Here is a 20,010-nt window from a genome sequence, read left to right as displayed (position 1 = left end):
TTAAAATTGATTGTGAGATTAACGATTCGTCACATAGGAATGATTCTCGTAAATTCTCATATCACACATGAATATCTCATAACTTGATGTATTGCCAAACGCGATGGTTCAATTCGTTTTTTCGGACATTTGATTGACTTATTACTCCGTGGTACATAGTTTCTGAATTAAAGGGACATTAAAGGCACTTGGCGATCGGTGGACAAGGCGTTTCACAGGGATCGCATGGAACTTCGCAGGGCAAGGAAGGCGATGTGCAGACGGGTTTACAGGAGAGCTCGCAGACGTACTCGTAAGGAAATTCGTTTCGTAGTGTCAGACATTTTCCTTGGATTAAATAACAATAGGACATGGCTAGGACAGGATTGCCGCTGTACGGGATGTGATCAGGCTGACGTAGATGTCCGTAAATATCGACGTGCGTGTACTTTAAAGGGGTACAACTACAAACTCCGTGCTGTAATCGATACAAAATGGTTGAGAGAGAAAACGAGATATAGAGAGAGATGAAAAATAAGAGAGAGAGAGAGAGAGAGAAAGAAAGAGAGTGTACTTTAAAGGGGTACAACTACAAACTCCGTGCTGTAATCGATACAAAATGGTTGAGAGAGAAAACGAGATATAGAGAGAGATGAAAAATAAGAGAGAGAGAGAGAGAGAGAGAGAGAGAGAGAAAGAAAGAGAGAAAAGAGAGAAAGCAAATGGAGAGCAAAAGTGGATAAATGAGTCTTTAAACGTCATTGTAATGGAAAAGCTTCTCAATCTGCCATTATTGTCTGCTTACGGTATCTGCGTTAAATCGATCGCCTTTTAACAATTTATTGAACTTAATTCGGGAGAATCAAGTGAATAATGAGTGTTTTTGATTGATAATAAGTGTGATATAACATAATGCGAATGTTTTTGCAGATGTGAAAATATTTGTAAACTACTTATCGCAATAACGACTCTCTCTCTCTCTCTCTCTCAACATTTTACATATAATACTTCTAACATATGACATATGTGAGAGAAATTTTTGCTTATCAAATAATCAGGGCCCTTTACAAGCATACATTTAATGCCGCGATATTACAAGTTATTAAATGATTAAATTTTACTCTGTTCCTGAAATAAACAATGCAAATTTATTTTTATTATTTATATCAAAAGAAAAGTTAGAAAAATTTGTCACTTCTAAAATTTTGCCATTCTAATCCCGTGCCTGTAATATTTATTGATAAATCCGCCATTGCAAATGATCATTTACGATTGAAGTAAACTTATGCTGCAGCTTACAAGCTCTGAGAAGCAAGGATTTATGAATGATTAATCGTTATTTGCACCTCCGGTTTATGTCCAAAGTTCTTTACGCGCAAAAGCTTTATATTAATTAAGTAAATATTAATTATTTTCAATATATTGTAATATATATATATATATAAATCAGTTGGTATTAACGTGTCACGGATCTTTGGTGTCCGCAGTATCTATTTTGTCAAAAAGAAGCGCTTTGCCTAATGCTAAAATCGGGGAACCGGTTGGTTGCGCGGGTAGATCACCGGCACTGCCGGCTATGTCCAAATGACAGTATTTTAGAGGCTTCTCTGATCCAATACCGTGCTAAAAGTTATAAATTGTTAAAAAATGTTATAATATTCGGAAACACGTCAAAATCTCTTAAATAAAGAAAAAGATGATTAAAATACGATACCTTATCTAATCCAGACGCCTTAATTAGGAAGGCAGCCGGTCCTTGATGACCTCGCGGAATTTTGGAACTAGGCTGATTCAGCGCTTGAAGAATGTCGTCACCTTCCGCCCTTCCTTCATAGGTACAAAAATCTTCTCTACGTATTCGCGATATTTCAAACGGGTCGCCCATTGTTTCGCCGGAAGCTTGAAGCTTTTCCGCATTACTGGATAGTCGTGCCACGGCATTATCCATCGCAATCTATAACAATGAATATATTACATGCATAAATTATCGGACATATACATGGAATGTCTTTTTTTAGAGACACAATAAAGTAACCAAAGGATGAGTTATGGTTAGCATACGCAACGAGAAATTTTTATGATGAGATCATATGCTTTCATATTACATGTCATTTTATATTATGTCCCGGATTCGATATAACGCTAGGCACGGGTAAACTGCGTACTGCATCTAACAAGTCATTTATAACCCTGTCCAATTAAGCTTTCCTCAATGAATCAACAAATACGTAACTGTCTGTATACATTCCCGCCATTTTGCGTATGGAACATCTAGCTTTGTTATTGTTGCGCGCGATGGTAGCATAACGAGATTATTCGCTCTCTTCGTTATTTCATGCTATATCGTCATCCGACTGTTAGGAATTCGAACAGCTGCGCGTGTTATCTTAACATTTACTGAAATGCGGTTAAAAGGATAACGAGCGAGAAAATAACTTACGGAATATCCTGGGCCGGCAGATAACATTGCGTGGCCTGTTAATGTGGCTATTGTGAAGAGATGCGGGTTCACGGAACACAGGGCCATTTCTTTGAGATGATACAGAGCATCGGCCATAGCCATCCTGCCCTCGGCGTCCGTATTGCCCACGCGTACCCTCGCGCCGGATTTTGCCGTTATCACTTCATCGGCAACATAACAGTTCTCGCCTACGCTATTTCTTACTACGCACAATGCGGCGACGACCTTCACCGTCGGTGGTTGCAATAGATTCACTGTCTACAATATTTAATAAGAATGATCTTTTTTCGACATGCACATAAGTTATCTTTGCACATTTAAATTTTCATGCATTATATATTACTTTAATTCGCGATTTCTCCAATAAATTTGTCAAAAACTGTTTTCCTTAAAATTCTTGATTTTTTTTTTTTTATATTAGAATGACAACTTATATTTATACTATATATGTGTGTGTGTGTGTATTAAAAAATAAAAAATTTTATGAAAAATTATGTTTGACAAATTTATTGGCGAAATCGCGAATTAAAATAATAATATAGAGAAAAGAAAAAGAGAGAGGAAGAGAGAGATAGAAGGAGCGTGTAACAAGACCATTAATTGACATTCTATACCGTGCCATAAAGAACAGAATTACGATGATTATTTCAAGAATCTTTCAGCTCGCGTAGCTGAGCAGAGAACTTATCAAAACGCAATTATTAATAGAAGCGAAATGAAACGCGATCGTTTCCGGCATTATATATTACGCCACGCTTGACGATATATTACGCAGCACCTGCATGAATCCGGCGCAGGCGGCCGCGCCGCATTTGTCCCTTGACATGCCTGCCATGATACCCTGGCACTTGATGTCGGCGCCACCGGTATCATAAGTGACACCCTTTCCTACGAGCATGATCGTCTCCAAGACGCAGGCGGGCGGCTCGTAGGTCAAAAATATAATCCTACCGGCATGACGCGGTATCACCGAGGCGGCACGATTTACACAGGCGAACAACGGGTATTCCTGAAGCAGCGTGTCCTGATCGGATATCACTTGCATCGTGATATTCGATCCGCAAAACAGCTCCGCCAGATACTCCTCCACTCGTGGAGGTGCCATTCTTTCGGGATCTGCGCCTCCTAATTTAACGTAATAAAAAATCGCTAGATATTAATAGAATACGAACGGATATGGATTTAATAAAAATGTGCATGGGTGAACGTTATGCATATCTAATCGATAAATATTAAAGGAATGAAGAAATAAAGTATTCGAATTTGACAAAATAATTCGAAGAGAGATATTTTATGTTTGTAGTATTTCTTACTTTTATGTACTTTGCTATCTCATACAATTTACTCGATGAAAACAGAAACATATTTATAATAATATATTTAATATATATTTCTGTCATTGTTTCCTTAGTACCAATCAGACAACTTTTTTTGTAGTAATTAATTATTTTCATAGCTTTTATATAATTTCATATAACTTTTTTATATATATTGTGATTAATTTATAAATTTTTAATTACAAATATACTTTACATCTATTTATTTCATACGCAGATTGAAATATGAAATATTGAATTTTGTCTCTTTCTGGACGGAATGCATTCCATCCAATTATTTTGAGAAAATATAATATTTCTCATCAGCTACATTTCATAATTATTTTTACCGTTTGTCAAGCTGAGATCACAAGACTATTATTTAATTATTTGTTCTATGTTATCATCGTTTGATAGAGAAATGTAATGAATAAACACTGCTATAGATATAAAACTACTGCTCTATTGATATTGCAATTATTGCAAGTAGATTTCAATATCAAGATTTTAACGAACCTCTCGATAAAATCGTATAAAAGACATATTATATTCCTGAAATTAACAATTGCGAATGTCTCTTCGATTCCTCGTGCCGATAACATTGAAAAATTCGTGCTTCGGGTATTATTTATTCTTCACTCTGGCACATGCGAATGATTCAGACTCGGCTGAGCCTGCGGGTAACGGCCAGGTCATCAGAGTTTACTTTACGAAATTGCATTATCCACTTTCCTAGTTTTACTGCGAGAATAAGCGAATATACGTTCTATATTCAACATAATCGAGCAGGAATAAAAGCTTGTGTATGGTAATCATATATGATTAATTCTCGCGAAAATACTACGCATAGAATACATTCTTGAAATGTTAACGCAATCGTAGAGAAACGTTAATTATATATATATATATATATATTATTAACTGCCCGCCGGGAGTGAGAGCTTTCTACTTTTCTTCTACACATTGTTCACGAGGCGTAACATTAAAAATGAACACTTAAATTCTCCAAATCGCCGGCTACTTAAACTTTAAACTCGATAATTCCCGGGAGCTATTTCAACTGAACTTAAAGCACCGGAACACGAGGAGCGGTGGGTTGTGCTCGATTAATCGGGAGCCAAAAGACCTTTCTCGGACAAGTGAAAAGCCACTGGCGATTTTCCTCTCTTAAGCTTATTTTCTTCCATGAGAAGCGGAAACTTGCGACGGAAACCTGTGCACCTCTTTCTTCGCGCGGACAGGAAAACCTGCTCCGCTCACTCGATAAAATACTACGAATTGTATGTGTATATACATGTGTCTGGAACAGAACGGGATAGAACTTACCAATGTCCCTTGCGACGTATCTGCCACTCTCGAGCGCTGAGGCGAGTTTCACGATACCCTGAAGCTTCTTAGGGCAAATCGGACTCCACACTCCGAGTTGACACACTTTGTAACGCCGATCCGGACATATCTCTCGCACCTCCAAAGGCTATGAACATATCATTGCGGGTTGGAAATTATAAATCATAGAAAACAATACAAATACAATGAAGGAAAATACGAATACGAATAAGAACGATATAGCGAACAACAAAGTAAGATTGCATTTTTTTAAATAACAGAAATTTTTTATTATATATTGCAATTTTAGTTTAAGATTACTAGAAGGTTTCTAAGTTTATAGAAAATTCGCGCTCGCGACTTTCTGTATAAAGTATATTGTACAAAATGTTAATCTATTTTTTTTAATATGCAGTAAAATAGCTTGATTTTAAAATATGTTCTATTTGCGATTCACGCATATATCATTAGTGAATTTTTTTTTTCTATAGAATATAGTAAAAAAGAGAAGTTTATTTGTCCGCATAAAACGTTAAGTACGATAATCTTCTTATCGGATGAACACTTTGATAATGAAGCTTACAGCTCTCTTCTGGACTTACGTATAAACCGACTGAAAGATTTTCTAACTGATTTATACGTCCAGCAAAGACGTATATTCGTCTTTGCTTTAAAAATTCAAAATTTCAAAGTATACAATATTTTCTCTTTTTAAAGCTTTTAAATGTACATTTTACTTTGTATTGAAAATATTATGTGTGAAAAAATCGAAGCTTAAATATTTAAATTACAATTTAATTCTAAAAATTCGAGAAAATATTCTCACAATTTTTTCACGTAATAAAAACCGGAATATACCAGGCTAGTTCTTTTACAAGATTATTTCTCAAATTTTTTCCAATAAAAAGAACCCGCGACCTGACACGTGCTTGGCCCGTTCTATCGTGAGCGACCTTTTGCGTTGTCACTGACGCGCGTTCGTGCGGCTTGCGAGCAAGCGGAAAGAATCAAAAAAGTCAAAAAATGGCGAGCTTTACGAGAGCAATGAGAAAGGATGAGAGAGAGAGAGAGAGAGAGAGAGAGAGAGAAAAAAGAGAGAGACAGAGAGAGAGAGAAAGAGAGAGACCCACGCAACATTCGCGACGGCGCGGTGTTCCGATTACGCGGCACAGAAATTCCGAGGATGCTTTCAATATTTGGAAAAACGATGCCTCGTATTTGCGGATGGAAGGAACGAACGACACGAGAGGGGAAAGGGGGTCATATAGAGGAGAGGGAACTATCAGGAAAGAAGCATAGGAACTCGATGCCGACAACGCTACGATGCCGCGGGCTGAGAGAACGGTAGGAGGCTGAGGCGACGGAGACAAGCAAGAGGAGGAAGACCCGAGTATTTCGCTAATTAGGTCGCCTCGTCGGCCGCTCCAGGATTCAGGAACGCCAAGCATTTGCTACTCTTGATAGGACAGAGTACTCGGCTTATCCCTGCCGCGACCTTCTAACCCCCCCTGTTACAATCCACCATCGCCCACAAACAAGCCTCATCCTCCACCGACCGACTGCTTCTCTCTTGGTGGTCCGAACTTAGAATTTTGATCCTTGAACTTAGGAGACAAGAATTCCCGTTATGTACGGACAACGAGTTACGAGAATATCCGTCACATTAGATAAGGCTTACCGCGCGTTAGGTAACGTCTCGGAAGAAATAGATTTTGTTTTATAGAGTGGATGCAATATTAGTGTCATAGATCGATTCTCGATATCAAAGGGACGATTTTTAAGCTCAAGATAGAAATTAAATTGACATACGGTATTAAAAATTAAATTACTGGTAATTTGTAATTATCTCATTCGTGATCTATCTAATCAATTAGTGATATATGTCATACAGAATAATATTAATAATATTATTGGCATATTATTTTGATGTTGTGATTATTTCTTGAAACAATAAATAATGCATCAAACTTTAATATTCAATATGCAAAATGTTTTATTCAAAATTTGAATGACACCGTAATATATCAAATTAGCAATAAATTAAATTGATCCAACTTTGTCCCAAGAAATGTACATTGGCATAGTGCATATCTATGAAAGATTTCACATTTTTTTTTTTTAAACATAGCACATATAGTACGCATGAAAATAATATATCTCCAATTTTACATAACTATATAATTTCTATGTACTAAATTTTATTTAGAGAATTAATGGAAAGTTAAATAAAAATGCTATGTAAATATATATAATAATATTCATAAGAAAGTGAATTTTGCAATAAATAATATTATTATTTAATTATGTATATAAGAAAAATAATCACATTTAAATAATTATATATAATAAATACATATTTTTTTCTCTCTCTGTAGCGTAACTTTAAAATATAATACTTGTCTTTTTCACAAGATGCGAGAGAAAACAGAGAGAAAGGACAATTCCATGTTTCGTCTAGTGTATAATCTAAACACTACAAGCAAGGTCCTTCTTTTCCGACTGCCTTTACTTTATCGGCTTAACGTTGCCGCCCCTTCGATGTCTTTGATCTTGGACAAGAAGGGGCGAATGTCCAGAGATCCTGCCTTTATTCTCTTATCCGTTTCTGTGTTTTGTGTCGAATAAATCAATATTATATTAACGTTTATGCATTGCGCACCATTGGAAATTGCAGTCTTTCTCAACAGAAGAGTAGTACGAACAAAAGAGAAAAACTTGTATACCAATTGCGCGCGCGCGCACACACATACAATACGCTATTCTTTATTCCCTTGCATTATTTTACTTCATAAAATACAAAAGTGCCGTTATGTGTGTGTTGTATAATATATATCATCAAAGTTGCTTTAGTTATCATTATCGCAAAGAAAATAATTTTTTTTTTAATAATACTGCAAATTTTGTAAAAAAACGCGGTTGATCAATACAACAATAATAATATATTTCTGCTACAAAACAATTTTCTATTACATATAAAAATTCTCTAATTTTTAATCACTATTTCTCTATACATTATAAATTTCTCTGTGTCCCTAGACGTCATATACGAAATTTGATATTTGCAATGTTTTCAATGGAGAGACTCTTTCAATGGCTATATATAATTAAGTATGCTCACAAGCAGTCGCCGAGCGTATGCGAGCGAGATGGTCGATGAGACGGCTCACGCTGGTGAAGTGATCACTAATAGAATCCGAAATCAATCACGCCGCATATATATCCGTGCCGGATAACTTCCGCCTTCGGAGTTCGCATAATAACTCGGATACTATCGTCCGATCGTAATTAACCACGGTGTTGCTGAGGTTAATGAACAATGGAGCTTGCAATCGAGTTGCAGCCTGATATCTTCCGTAAGACACGCCGCACACTTATCCATCAAGCGCAGCTTGCGCCCGGTGGCTGTCGGTGGCAGGTGTTGTTTGATGGCCGTGTTGACCGCGCTCTTCGCCGTCGGTATCTATCATCGGGCGATCGTTTATTCAAGATATCGTTGAACGAGCCCCTTTTAGGATCGGAGCTAGGTCTATAGTCTTATTTTCGATCGGTGCTGTAAACGCCATTGTTGTTTGGCACGTATTGTCGTGATGGCCCTCTGTCGCTGTCACGTACATAGGTTCGCGAGAAAAATGAGCCTCGAAAGCTCAAATTCGAGATCGATCGAGAATTCGTCGAGCGATTCTACTCGCTTAATCAGCCGAAGACTGAACGCTCATTCGATCGTAATGATTGCATTCGATGCGCAGATTATGATGCACGGATTCTTGTATTAAGCCTTTTCGTGGAACATGCACGTCTGTTAATCACTCGGGATATATGTATATCCCGTTGCCTCGTAATCGTTAAATAATTAATATATGGGCAAAGGTTCGGAGTAATGACGCGGCCATTTGCTAACGGAGTCTTATTGGAATGATCGGACATTAATGGGGTAGAATTAATTCACGTTTCCGCAAAATATCGCGGATTAGTTGAACTGCGTCACGCGGCTCGCACAGCCATGTCATTAGTTATGGATTAAGATCACAGCAATTTAGTTTATAGAGACAAGGTTTATGGATTTACTAGAGTTAGAATATGGTGAGCAACTCTCTTCCCCTTCCCCTCAAAACCAATCAGACCACAGCGCACCAAACTCGGCTGAAACACGGAGGCGAATTCCTTCCAAATACAACTACAGTGTTCCTATTCCGTCGACGTAAGTGCGCACAAAGCCGTACTGTATCTGTTTGATTGGTTTAAACGGCTCTTGTGTAACCACAACTGTACCAACTATCTGCGAAATGCCTTAAGTGGATATATTGGCACAATCGAGTTACATTCGCTATCGATTCTCTCGACTTTGGCCAGTGATTTTTTTGAGTTTTTTTTTATATCTGTAATAACTTATGCATGTGATAATTAGAAATTTATCGACCGACTCAAACACAACTTTTCCGCAACTCTTGTAGAAATTTATGGCTATTTTTAGCTAAATAAAATAAAATGAAATAATTAAGATCTCTTGTTTAAATATGTTTCTCTACATGCAATAATATCTCAATAATAAAATTAAGTTTATTTATCGACCTTATCATAAATTTTTACACGCATTTGCGCGATTGTGATCTTGTTTCATCTCTATCAAATTTAAAATCATTTAAAATATTATGTTTGTGGGGATATAGAACGATCTTAAAATGTGATATGAGTTTCATTCCTTATAATATTATTTCAATGCGTTAATATTATAATGAATGATTCGCGATATGAAACTTACCACGTAGAGAGCCTCGAGTGCGCCAAGAAGCGTGACCAGCTCAACATTCTCTAAACGGTCATCCGGCAACAGCACTAATAAAGGACTCTTCACACCAGCTTGTAAAGCTCTGATAAATGCAAAAGAAATCATAAAATTAAACTGATAAACTATCATATCAATAAAAATATAATACTGTCGTATCAATAAAAATATTCGATCACATAAAAGAATGGAATTTGGATTAAAGTTATTAATTTTAATCCAATTCAATAATCCAAAATTATTACACGGATATAAGATATAATGCTGTGATGTAAGAATCCTTTCTTATTTGTCATGGGTTCGATAGTCCTATCATTCATTAAAAGAAGGGATGTCGATGGAAGGATCAAATTGTCAAGAGGCTCCTCCTGCTGACAGACAGATAGACGGAAGGATGTCAATCTAAGAATCCAGTGAAGGATCGAAAAAGTCTCTAGAGACGGGATTTGGAGATTGAAAGGCATTCACACACTCGAGAGAAATCTGACCATAATTATGATGTGGACATATCGTCAATGTTCAGCGATCGTCAACGAACATTGTGAATCTATACTATAATATTGATATCATAAAACCTACACAGTGGGGGAACTACACCCCGGGAGACGAACGTCCATGCAAAAAAGGAAAAGAGAAATGGGTTTTCCCCGAGGATAGGTGCGGTGTGCGGTTCTCATTGAGTATCCCGAGACACGAATGGCCATTTCGCTCACTTCGTGTCCAATTTTCGTCTTGTCTGTTTGTAACACAAACGTAGCCACGTAAAATCCCTCGCTTCTGCGTATCACGAACTATTAATCTATCCCCGAAGCGTATCGCTTTATCGTATTTAAACTTTACTATATTCTCAATACGCGCGTTGCTCGAACTTTAGAATTCCGAGAAACTGTAGTTTCATTGCGATTCTCGAATCTCTCATTCTCGATTTAACAAAGCACTTCTGATTTGATTTTGGTATTAATGTCGCGTAGACTCGTGGGTCATTATTATTCCAGGATTTCAAAAGGATTACAAATACCGTATTATTGCTCAGGTGTGTAACGGGGCGTGATAACAATTTTGCTCGCAGAGAGCATTGGTAATAATTAAGACACAGACGATAAAAGTCATAGACTATGACCGTTTTCCTCTGTAGAATTTTAATAAGCATCTTGCACAAAAAGAGAGAGAAACGAATCTTATAAAAAGCAAGCAAATTGTACTTTTAAATAATCATATAATATATATATATATATATTATTATTAATTACACTTTAAACGGTTTTTAATCATCAGATATTCCTAATGCTACTTTCATCACCTGCGTTGAATTCAGTACATTCACTGACTAAATTCGATAGAACACTTTTTATCCCTAAGATGAAATATATCGCAAAGCGTTACGAGGTACGATCTCCGGTTTTTCTCATGTAAAATGGAACGTTCTCCATACCAATCTCCCGTTGACGTTGCTACTGCCTGTGTGCAAAAAACAGTTGTGGCAAACAGACGGGAATTTCATTTTTCAATCGAATTTCAGAGAACGAACAGGCGTATGACTCGCGTGGAATTTCGTTCACGCATCATTGCGTTTCCTCTATACAGCTATTCGAGTACACAAAACACTGTCAGTTCGTGACTCGTTTCGCCCGTTTCGCTGCATCATATCGCGACAGTGAAACAAATACTCGTGCGTGCATCGGTATGCGGGTACGAAGATGTTCGAAATTGTAAACACGCAATTAAGGGCTTTTGATTAATTACTTTGGTATCGGTTACAATTAATTAAAACGAATTCGGGGAAAAAATGTGGTAACTTTTTCAGATCTCTGTAAATTATCGAGAACGTAGATATAACATTATTTCCTGAATGTACTCGTGGAATCTAAATATACGTAAATATGTTGCTATCAATTTATTTCATGTATAATATTATAATATAAAACGCACGCGCGCATTTTAAAATATATATTGATTGAAACAACTGTGGCCAACTGATTCTTTCAATGAGATTTCAAATTTGCAGTGCTATACTTATAATTGTAAGATCACAAGTGACTATTCATTGTTTTTAGCACTGTTTTTTAATACACTGATTCCATTTAAGAAAGTTGTGGTATTCAATATTAAACTATCTTGAAAATAAAAAAAATTTGACGCGGAAGTTATTGTTTGTTGTCAATAAATATTAATACATGTATGTCGATCATGAATTGATATGTTAAAGGTAGAGATCTCGTTGAAATCGTCGAGATAAAAAACAGACATTTTCGCGGCAAAGAGATGCGCGGCATTGGTTTAATAGCATTGTGTCATTGTACCGTCATTTCTTTTGTGTGTCCGTCGCTGTATAATATTTCCATCTCCCCGAAACGACAGATAACCGAGACTTATCCAGCGGCGTCGACAACCACGATTTAATTCGCCGACAGTATATAAAGCGTTGAATTAACGGGCAATTCCCAGTTTGATAATAGCGGTTACCAAGAACCGCTAGAGACTTGCAAAGTCTGAAGTTTAGGTTATTCATAACAACACAATACTTTGCGTAAATAAAAAACGCAATCATCAAGCATGCAATCTTGCAATTATCGTCCTCTGAGAATTCTTTCGACAATTTTTTTTTTAATTTTCTGTGGCCTAACATATATTATACTATCGTATACTATTTATCAAATATTAAATTATTATATACAGACGTCAAAAAAAAACTCATGAAAATATCAAATTTATTTGTTGAATCTATACATTATTCCGCTACACAATAACAAATTGATATTTATCTCAATCAAAACTAACGGTTTCGCTGCAAAAATAAAATGCATTTGATTGATTATAAATAGATTATTTTGCAACAAATTAAATTAAATTTCTTGCAGTAGCAAATTTGTATTTCTACAAACGTATGTAAACATTTTTTATTTTGGTATTATAACAAGATTTTTTTCTTGTAATATAAAAAAAAATTACGGTAATAGAATTTAATCATTTTTATTTCAAATATGCAATAATAATGTTTTTGCTACGACATTAAATTCTTTTTCTCTGTGCGTGTATTCAGAAAATCCACCGTTTATTACTTATTTATATATTTCTATTCGATATATCATAAAGCCATATTTGAAACATGAGAGGATATGCCAATAACACGTACATAAAGTACATTTCTACGACTGCTTTTGTTATTGCTTGTGTGAAAAAGGAAGAATAAAGAGAAAGAAAAGTGTGTGGGGTCACACAAAGGAATTACCGCTTCATTCCCTTCGTGGCAGCCTCTGCAAAACTCCGCACATCGTGATAATCCATGTTAAGCGGACCCGTTGGACTGTAAATGAGCCTTTTTGCGAGCAAATTGATGGGCAAAACCGCACCGATCACGCCCAGTGCAGCATCGATCTGGGCAGCAGCGTAAAGGACGGTTTTGAAGGGTTCTGGCTCGTCGGATCCAGGAGCATTTCCTGACACCAGGATAATGCCATCGTAATCGCCGCTGCACAAATTCGTTTCAACTTTGAGCTGACACGGCATCCATCTGAAACGAATCATTATGCTTATTATTTAGACACGACGTTAATTATTGTTAAACCCGATTAAACAAAAGCAAAATAATTACTCATTAATGAAAACATAATACGCCCATTCAGATTAGCATAATTATAGCAGGATTTAAATCAGCGTAGGGAAATAAAGATCCTTACCAGAAAAGAAAAAAAAATAAACAAGATATTTATTTAATAATCACAATTTATATTATAAGCTGAATTATTCATCTGCCAAAAAATGACAGCGTGCTATTTAATCTGAATGATGATACATTTTTGTATAAAGCAAAAATGCAAATGCTTTGATTTTATTTTTTAATATGAATGTCTAATTGAAATTACACACGCAATATTTTTTTTTTGCTATCATTATGGCTATAAACGCATTACCCTTTTAGTATTAGAAAAGAAAGCAAAGAAAGAAATATTATTGCAATGTGGCAATAAAATACATTAGAATAGCAATTTTGTTTTTCTAGTAATTAATACATAAGATTAATCCGTTTTTTTAATAGCAATTTTAATAGAAACGAGATATATTTCAAACTGTTGATATAAAAACGATTAAGTATGAGAGAAAGAGAGAGAGAGACTTTTTTTATTTCGATATATCTTATATTATCATGGAACATTTATACCAAGTTTGATTCTCGCTGCGGGAATGTTTATGTAAGTCCATCTCTTCGCAATTTTGTATTATTCTCGCAGTAAAATTGAATAGGAAAATGGACCGCGTGTTCGCGTATTGAAAAAGAAGTAAAATCATTGTGTACAACGTAACATATGCTTCATAACAAACTAGTGAATGAAAGCGTACATTACAAGAGATAAAACTGAGATAAATAATGGTGCAGTTTAAAACATATGCTCTTATTAAGCGCGACGGTAGACAAACTCGAAACAATCCAAAAATTTATTCCATTTTCCTTTATTTTATTCTTTGGACATTTTCGAGTATTTTATTTTTATGTAAAATCATTATTTGGCCAATAAACTAAAATCGAAAATTAAAGGAGCGATCACGATCCGTTTCACGCATATAAATGTAGATAATAATCTTTGTTGATTATACTATGGTATTTTCGAACGATCGATACTATTATCTGTATAGCACGGCACAATAGGATTTCAGTAGCTCTGACGTCAGCAACTTGGAAAATCTTCTCTGTTTTGCGAGTGATAAAAATAGAATTTCTTTTTTACGCAAAATACAAAAATACAAAATACAAAATACAGAACTTCACAAGGAAACAGAGAGAAGAAAGCTTCTTTTATTATGTTTAACATAATTATTTTTATCAATTCTTATTTTTTTGATAGCTCATTTTTATAACGAATATTCACAAGTAAAATTATAATATATCGATAACTAAAACAAAAAGATTAAAAAATAAATTAAATAATATTTTATTTGCAATAATTATCATCTTTATTTCACAGTAATTATCCAAGGTCAGAAACTATTATTTTTATTTTGTTCCTATTTTATTGTTATATATATAAAGTAATATGTTAAATTAAATATAGCGAAAATAAAGCGAAAATAGTTATGTAGTTATTTTTAAACTTGATCCCAATTTATTATACTTTATTTGATTTTACAATTAAATATTACAGCATTTTATTAGAAAATAAATTTGCGTGCATAAATTAGAAAATAAATGTGTGTGTATCATGCTGTAATTATTCCATAAAAAATATCGCATTCTTATCGTCAATGGCACTCGTATAAATAGCGGGGTTTAACTTCAGCTTTTACATTTAGCGCTAAATTAAAAGTGAATCGTTAAATGTGGGTCTTGGAAAACAGAATATTTCAGTTGGACAGCGCATAACCATTAGATAAGACCGTCGGCGGTACCTTCTACGTGGAATACATTTGCATTATATTAACAATACGTATCTATGCAGAATCGCTTATCACACAGACCAAAGTTGTCACTTCTAAATTACTAAAACGTAAATATTTCAAAACTGCTGTTCAAAATATTAAAATAGTATTTACATAAATAGTATCCATACGATGCGATAAAAAATATTATATTTTGTGCTTTTGTTCTTGGTGAGTCTATGTAAATATATTTCTGAATAATATATGAATATATAAACATGTGAAAATGAGAGTAGTATAATTTTATGTTTGCCATAATATTGCAAGCGTCTGTATTTTGTGTAAATAAGAAATTTTATATAAGGACAACTACAATATATAAAATAACTATATAACTATATAAAAATGTAATATCACATACATCTTTTTTATATAACAAAAAAAAAATATATTAACAGATGCGCGTGTTATAAGAAATATGCTGTATGCAGAAATGAACGAAAATATCGAGGGTAATTCCCAGAATAGTGCCAGTCATTTGTTGTGATTGTCTAACGATAGCTTTCAAAATATTTTGTATCGATTTGACGTAGAATTAGCTGGGAGTCAGTTATGTCAGTAATATATTTATCCTGGCTGTAATATATATCTCTAATGATCTTTATAATTATGAAGTGTTTTGTTGACTGAAACTGGTGATTAGATTTACGCGATATTCAATATCGGACGACATGTGACTTAATTAGAAAATTCTATATTATATAATATAACTTGAAGTATTTCTTTGTTTCCAACGCTAGCAATTAACGCTAATCTCACGGTTTTAATCACAATAGTTTCTTTATATCCGTATATCGACTTTTAACGCGCGCGTTAACTGGTTCTTCCTCTCGTGAAATCAACCCAGTCGACGCTGACTGGTCACAATTCGGGCACAATAACGTCGAATTCTATAGAAGATAATAAATCTCAAGAGTACACATGATATCGCGCTCGAGCGTGATAAATCGAACGTCGATCGATCGCGAACATAATCCAGCAGACAATAATGCCTCCCCTCGCGACTTCGAGCGCATGTGTATATATATCACGCGGTGATAATGAAGTCTTTGTAGATCTACGGCCATTGCTGCATCAGGTGTTTCCACAGACTCGCTTCGTGCAGTTTATGCATGATGCGCTAATAATTTACTGCTATCTATATCTGTGTCTGGCACACGTCGAATCCGACAATGGCTTTAAAGAGCGAAGAAGTCAGGAAAGGCGCACGAGCAGCCTTTAGAAATTATGACTGCTGTTTCGTGCGGTGCAAGACATCTCGATGAATAATGTAACACAAGCTTTTATCGTGGCACAATGTTATCACCAATATTTGTGCACTTATATATATGTAGGTATGAGTTATCAAAAACGTCATATAAAACGTGACCCGTCTCGCTAAGCGTTCGCGTAACAACTTTGTTATCGTTGAAAGACATAAAAATTCGGATAACATTCTCGTTACTGAAATATCGCGCTTTTCTCTGCCATATCTTTATGAATAGCCGATTGGAATCATGTGATTTTTCAAAATAAATTTTCTGGAACAAAGTCTCGATTTAAATTGTCACTCAATGCTTTCATTTATTATAGAATGCAAATATAACCTAAAAAAAATTTTTTTTTCTCATCTATTTATATAAAAGATATTTTAGAAAAGTCCACATTTTGTGGTTTTAACAATACATATTCTGACTTTAAAATTTGTATCCACATACAAATATATATTTTTATATATTTCTAAATATTTTAATAAAATATTCTTGAACTCATTTTATACATATTTCGTATATATTTTTAGATAAAATGCAATCAAGTGATGAAATGTACTTTCTAACGTAATCGTATTAATATATATCTCGCTACAACTAATTTCAACAGAATGAATTACAAGTTTAACAAGTATGTACAGATTAACCACAGGTTAATTAGCGTCATGTTAGTATCGTGTCTGCGTTAATTAGTATCATGTCTGAACGAACAACTTTCGGAGCTACAAATGATGCTAAATTGATTCAAAGTTGATAAGATATATATATATATATATACATATACTTTTATGATTTCATAATACGTGTAGTAATAAATTAAAATATTTATAATAAAATTAAAAAGAGTATGGTTTGTTTTTTTCTCTCAATTTAGATTTATCAAATTAAAGATGCAAATCTATATGTGTGTTTAATAAGTAACCAAATATTGAGAACCTAGATGTAATACGGATATATATTAATAAGATGATATCTTTTTATTAATATATAGATAATTAATAACTGTATGATTTTATTAATAAACAATATTTCTTTTAATTAAAATAGAAATGCAAGTATCGATTCGGATGTTGCTTCACAGTAAAAGTTCTAATATATAAGACATTTAAATATGAACTTATACGAAGACCCTTTTTTTTCTTTCTCAATTTGTAAAATTATTACCTGCAAAAATGTAAGCTGCTTTTTATCATTATCAATGACTTACGACATAGAATATATTGATTATGACTTACAAAAGCAACGGATATTTATTTAATAGACTTCAAATCAACGCTGTCAAGTTTGTGCGAAAGAAAATTGAAAATAACATCGCGGAAACTACATTATATTGGAATCCGATATTAATTAATTTTTGATGAATGCAACTAATCTCTATCGCGCGCTCTCTGCAAACATGCACAATATGCAATCAATCAGGGGCATGTTTTAAGTTGCAAGCTAATGATGCCGGAAACTTTGCAGCTTCGAAACAGTTAGGAACCACTGTCTTGCGTAACAGCGTGAAACGAACCGGCATTGGCTTGGAGAAACTCGTATTTCTCATGAGCTCGCGCGAATCCACAAGCGAATATGTTTACGTTGCATTTTCGACATGGACTATCTAATTAATCATCGAGAACTTAGTCTACAGTGGAATTCCAAATTACTCGGTAATTATAATATGCAATTACACAGTGCATTTCGCACAGATAACATTTTGATATTTAAATATTACTCACACTTAGTATATACGACCACTTATCAATATTGCAAATCAAAAAATAATATTGATTATTTGCGTCCAAAGTAAAACGGAACACCATGATGTGTGAATTTGATTTCTTTTTTTTTTGGTGGGGAGGAAAAAATTTAAAAATTTTGAATCTACAATAAATTTATATTTCTATATCATTAAAATATATTAAAATATGTTTTTCTTTTTATATTTGTTAAGCATACTTAAAACATGTTTCTGATTAAGTGTACATTGTGCATGCTTGCAGGAAACGCATGATAAAATAATGCATCATATTTTCTGCCTTTTAATAATGATAAAAAAGGAGTCTTTTTTGACTCGGACAGTTGATGAGCGAACCCGGATCATTTTCGAGAATGTTCCGGCCTTCATGAATGATTATGGTAAAACCCTCAAAAGAGGGGGTCTTTCGCATTTTATGAAGAGTGTCTACCGGCGTATATCAGTACTACCGGAGCACGTGCGGAATTTTTGCGCATTTACCTGGTTTCCCCCACCATGATGCGTTGCACTCACGCTGATTCGTAAGGAAACTCCGCGTGTAGATAGCACACAGACACGTATTATCTTCTGCACGCCCGTACTAACACAGATCAGTACGTCTGCCGTATAGCTAAAAATAGGCACGCAGATGTTCCACGCGATCTTGCCGGCGTACTGTCAAAATGGTGGCGCTCTCGTGGCTTGATCGAACGCCTCGAAAAAGCGAAGAGCGCAGGATCGAAACCGTACTCGTGGCACGCTTCAAACTTGAAAGCCGGTGATGCTCATTGTAACAGCAGCGAAAATAATTGAGAAGTTAAGAAAAGAGAAGGGAAAAGGATAGGGAGAGAGAGAAAATGAAGAAAATTTATAGAGAAAGAGGCCAAAAAAGAAAAGAGAAAAAGAGACTAAATAAAGAAAAAAAGTAAATGGAAATAGAAAGAGGAGCGGTTATTCGTGCTGTTATCGTTCGACGTGTGCCAGTGATATTATTTCTTGTGCAAAGAGATTTGCGAGTGACCAGCTCAAGAACGCGCGCAGTACTAAAGAACGGCTCGTGTTTTCTCGAATATAGCCGACCGTCTTGTTGCTACTTCACTACTACAGAACCATTTTGCCAGGGCAGGGTATACATATACTGTATACTAGTGATACTACTACCACGTGCGTTAAATCGCTGCAACGTTGCCAGTGTTTGTGCAGCCTGCATACCGGATCACCTCGAACTTGAATGTCCAGTTCCGAAGAGAGAAATAGCGATAGTCAATGGCCGATGGTTGATGGTCGAGGGTCAAGTGTGTAGACTACACTACACTACACTATACTACATATATATCTTGACCTTCAAATCTCCTAAGCGCCTCCACCTAAAAAAAATGTTCACTTCCACAAGATTTCCCCCTCGATACGATACAACTTTTATTTCAAACATAGTGTCTCAATACATTTGTTAAAAACAAAATTAAACATTTTTAATTAAAAAATATAAGCATTTGCTATAGACATTGTATAAATACACCATACATTTTGTATATCCGCATTATTTTAGTATAAATACCAAAAAAAATAAAATAAAATAAAAATGAAACGTATCTAATAATACTTTCTCTCTCTTATTCGCGCTTGCATATGTGCGTGTGTAATGCATTTTCATATATGTGTACGCTTCCTGTCTAGCTACTCCCACTTTTTTAATGTTATACAGAGATGAATCGTCTCATAATTATAATTATATCCTTTCATTATATAACTCTCATAATTAC

The 20,010-nt window shown here is 34.8% G+C and overlaps 1 protein-coding gene across 1 annotated transcript; it reads right to left on the bottom strand.

Annotated features, from left to right (window-relative positions):
• Nucleotides 1-744: 744 nt before the first annotated feature.
• LOC115238577 (putative aminopeptidase W07G4.4) lies at nt 745-19,130 on the bottom strand. Its single transcript, XM_029812540.1, has 8 exons — nt 18,749-19,130; nt 13,095-13,376; nt 9,842-9,950; nt 5,083-5,230; nt 3,219-3,565; nt 2,420-2,698; nt 1,694-1,933; nt 745-1,602 (listed from the first exon to the last, which is right to left on the bottom strand). The coding sequence occupies exons 1-8, from the start codon at nt 18,763-18,765 to the stop codon at nt 1,444-1,446; spliced, it is 1,581 nt and encodes a 526-aa protein (XP_029668400.1). The 5' UTR covers nt 18,766-19,130; the 3' UTR covers nt 745-1,443.
• Between the last annotated feature and the right edge of the window lie 880 nt (nt 19,131-20,010).

The sequence above is a fragment of the Formica exsecta genome, unplaced genomic scaffold (assembly GCF_003651465.1).
Source record: "Formica exsecta isolate Colony F162 unplaced genomic scaffold, ASM365146v1 scaffold350, whole genome shotgun sequence".
NCBI classification, from domain to species: Eukaryota; Metazoa; Arthropoda; class Insecta; order Hymenoptera; family Formicidae; genus Formica; species Formica exsecta.
This window is presented reverse-complemented; position numbering and strand designations above follow the sequence as displayed.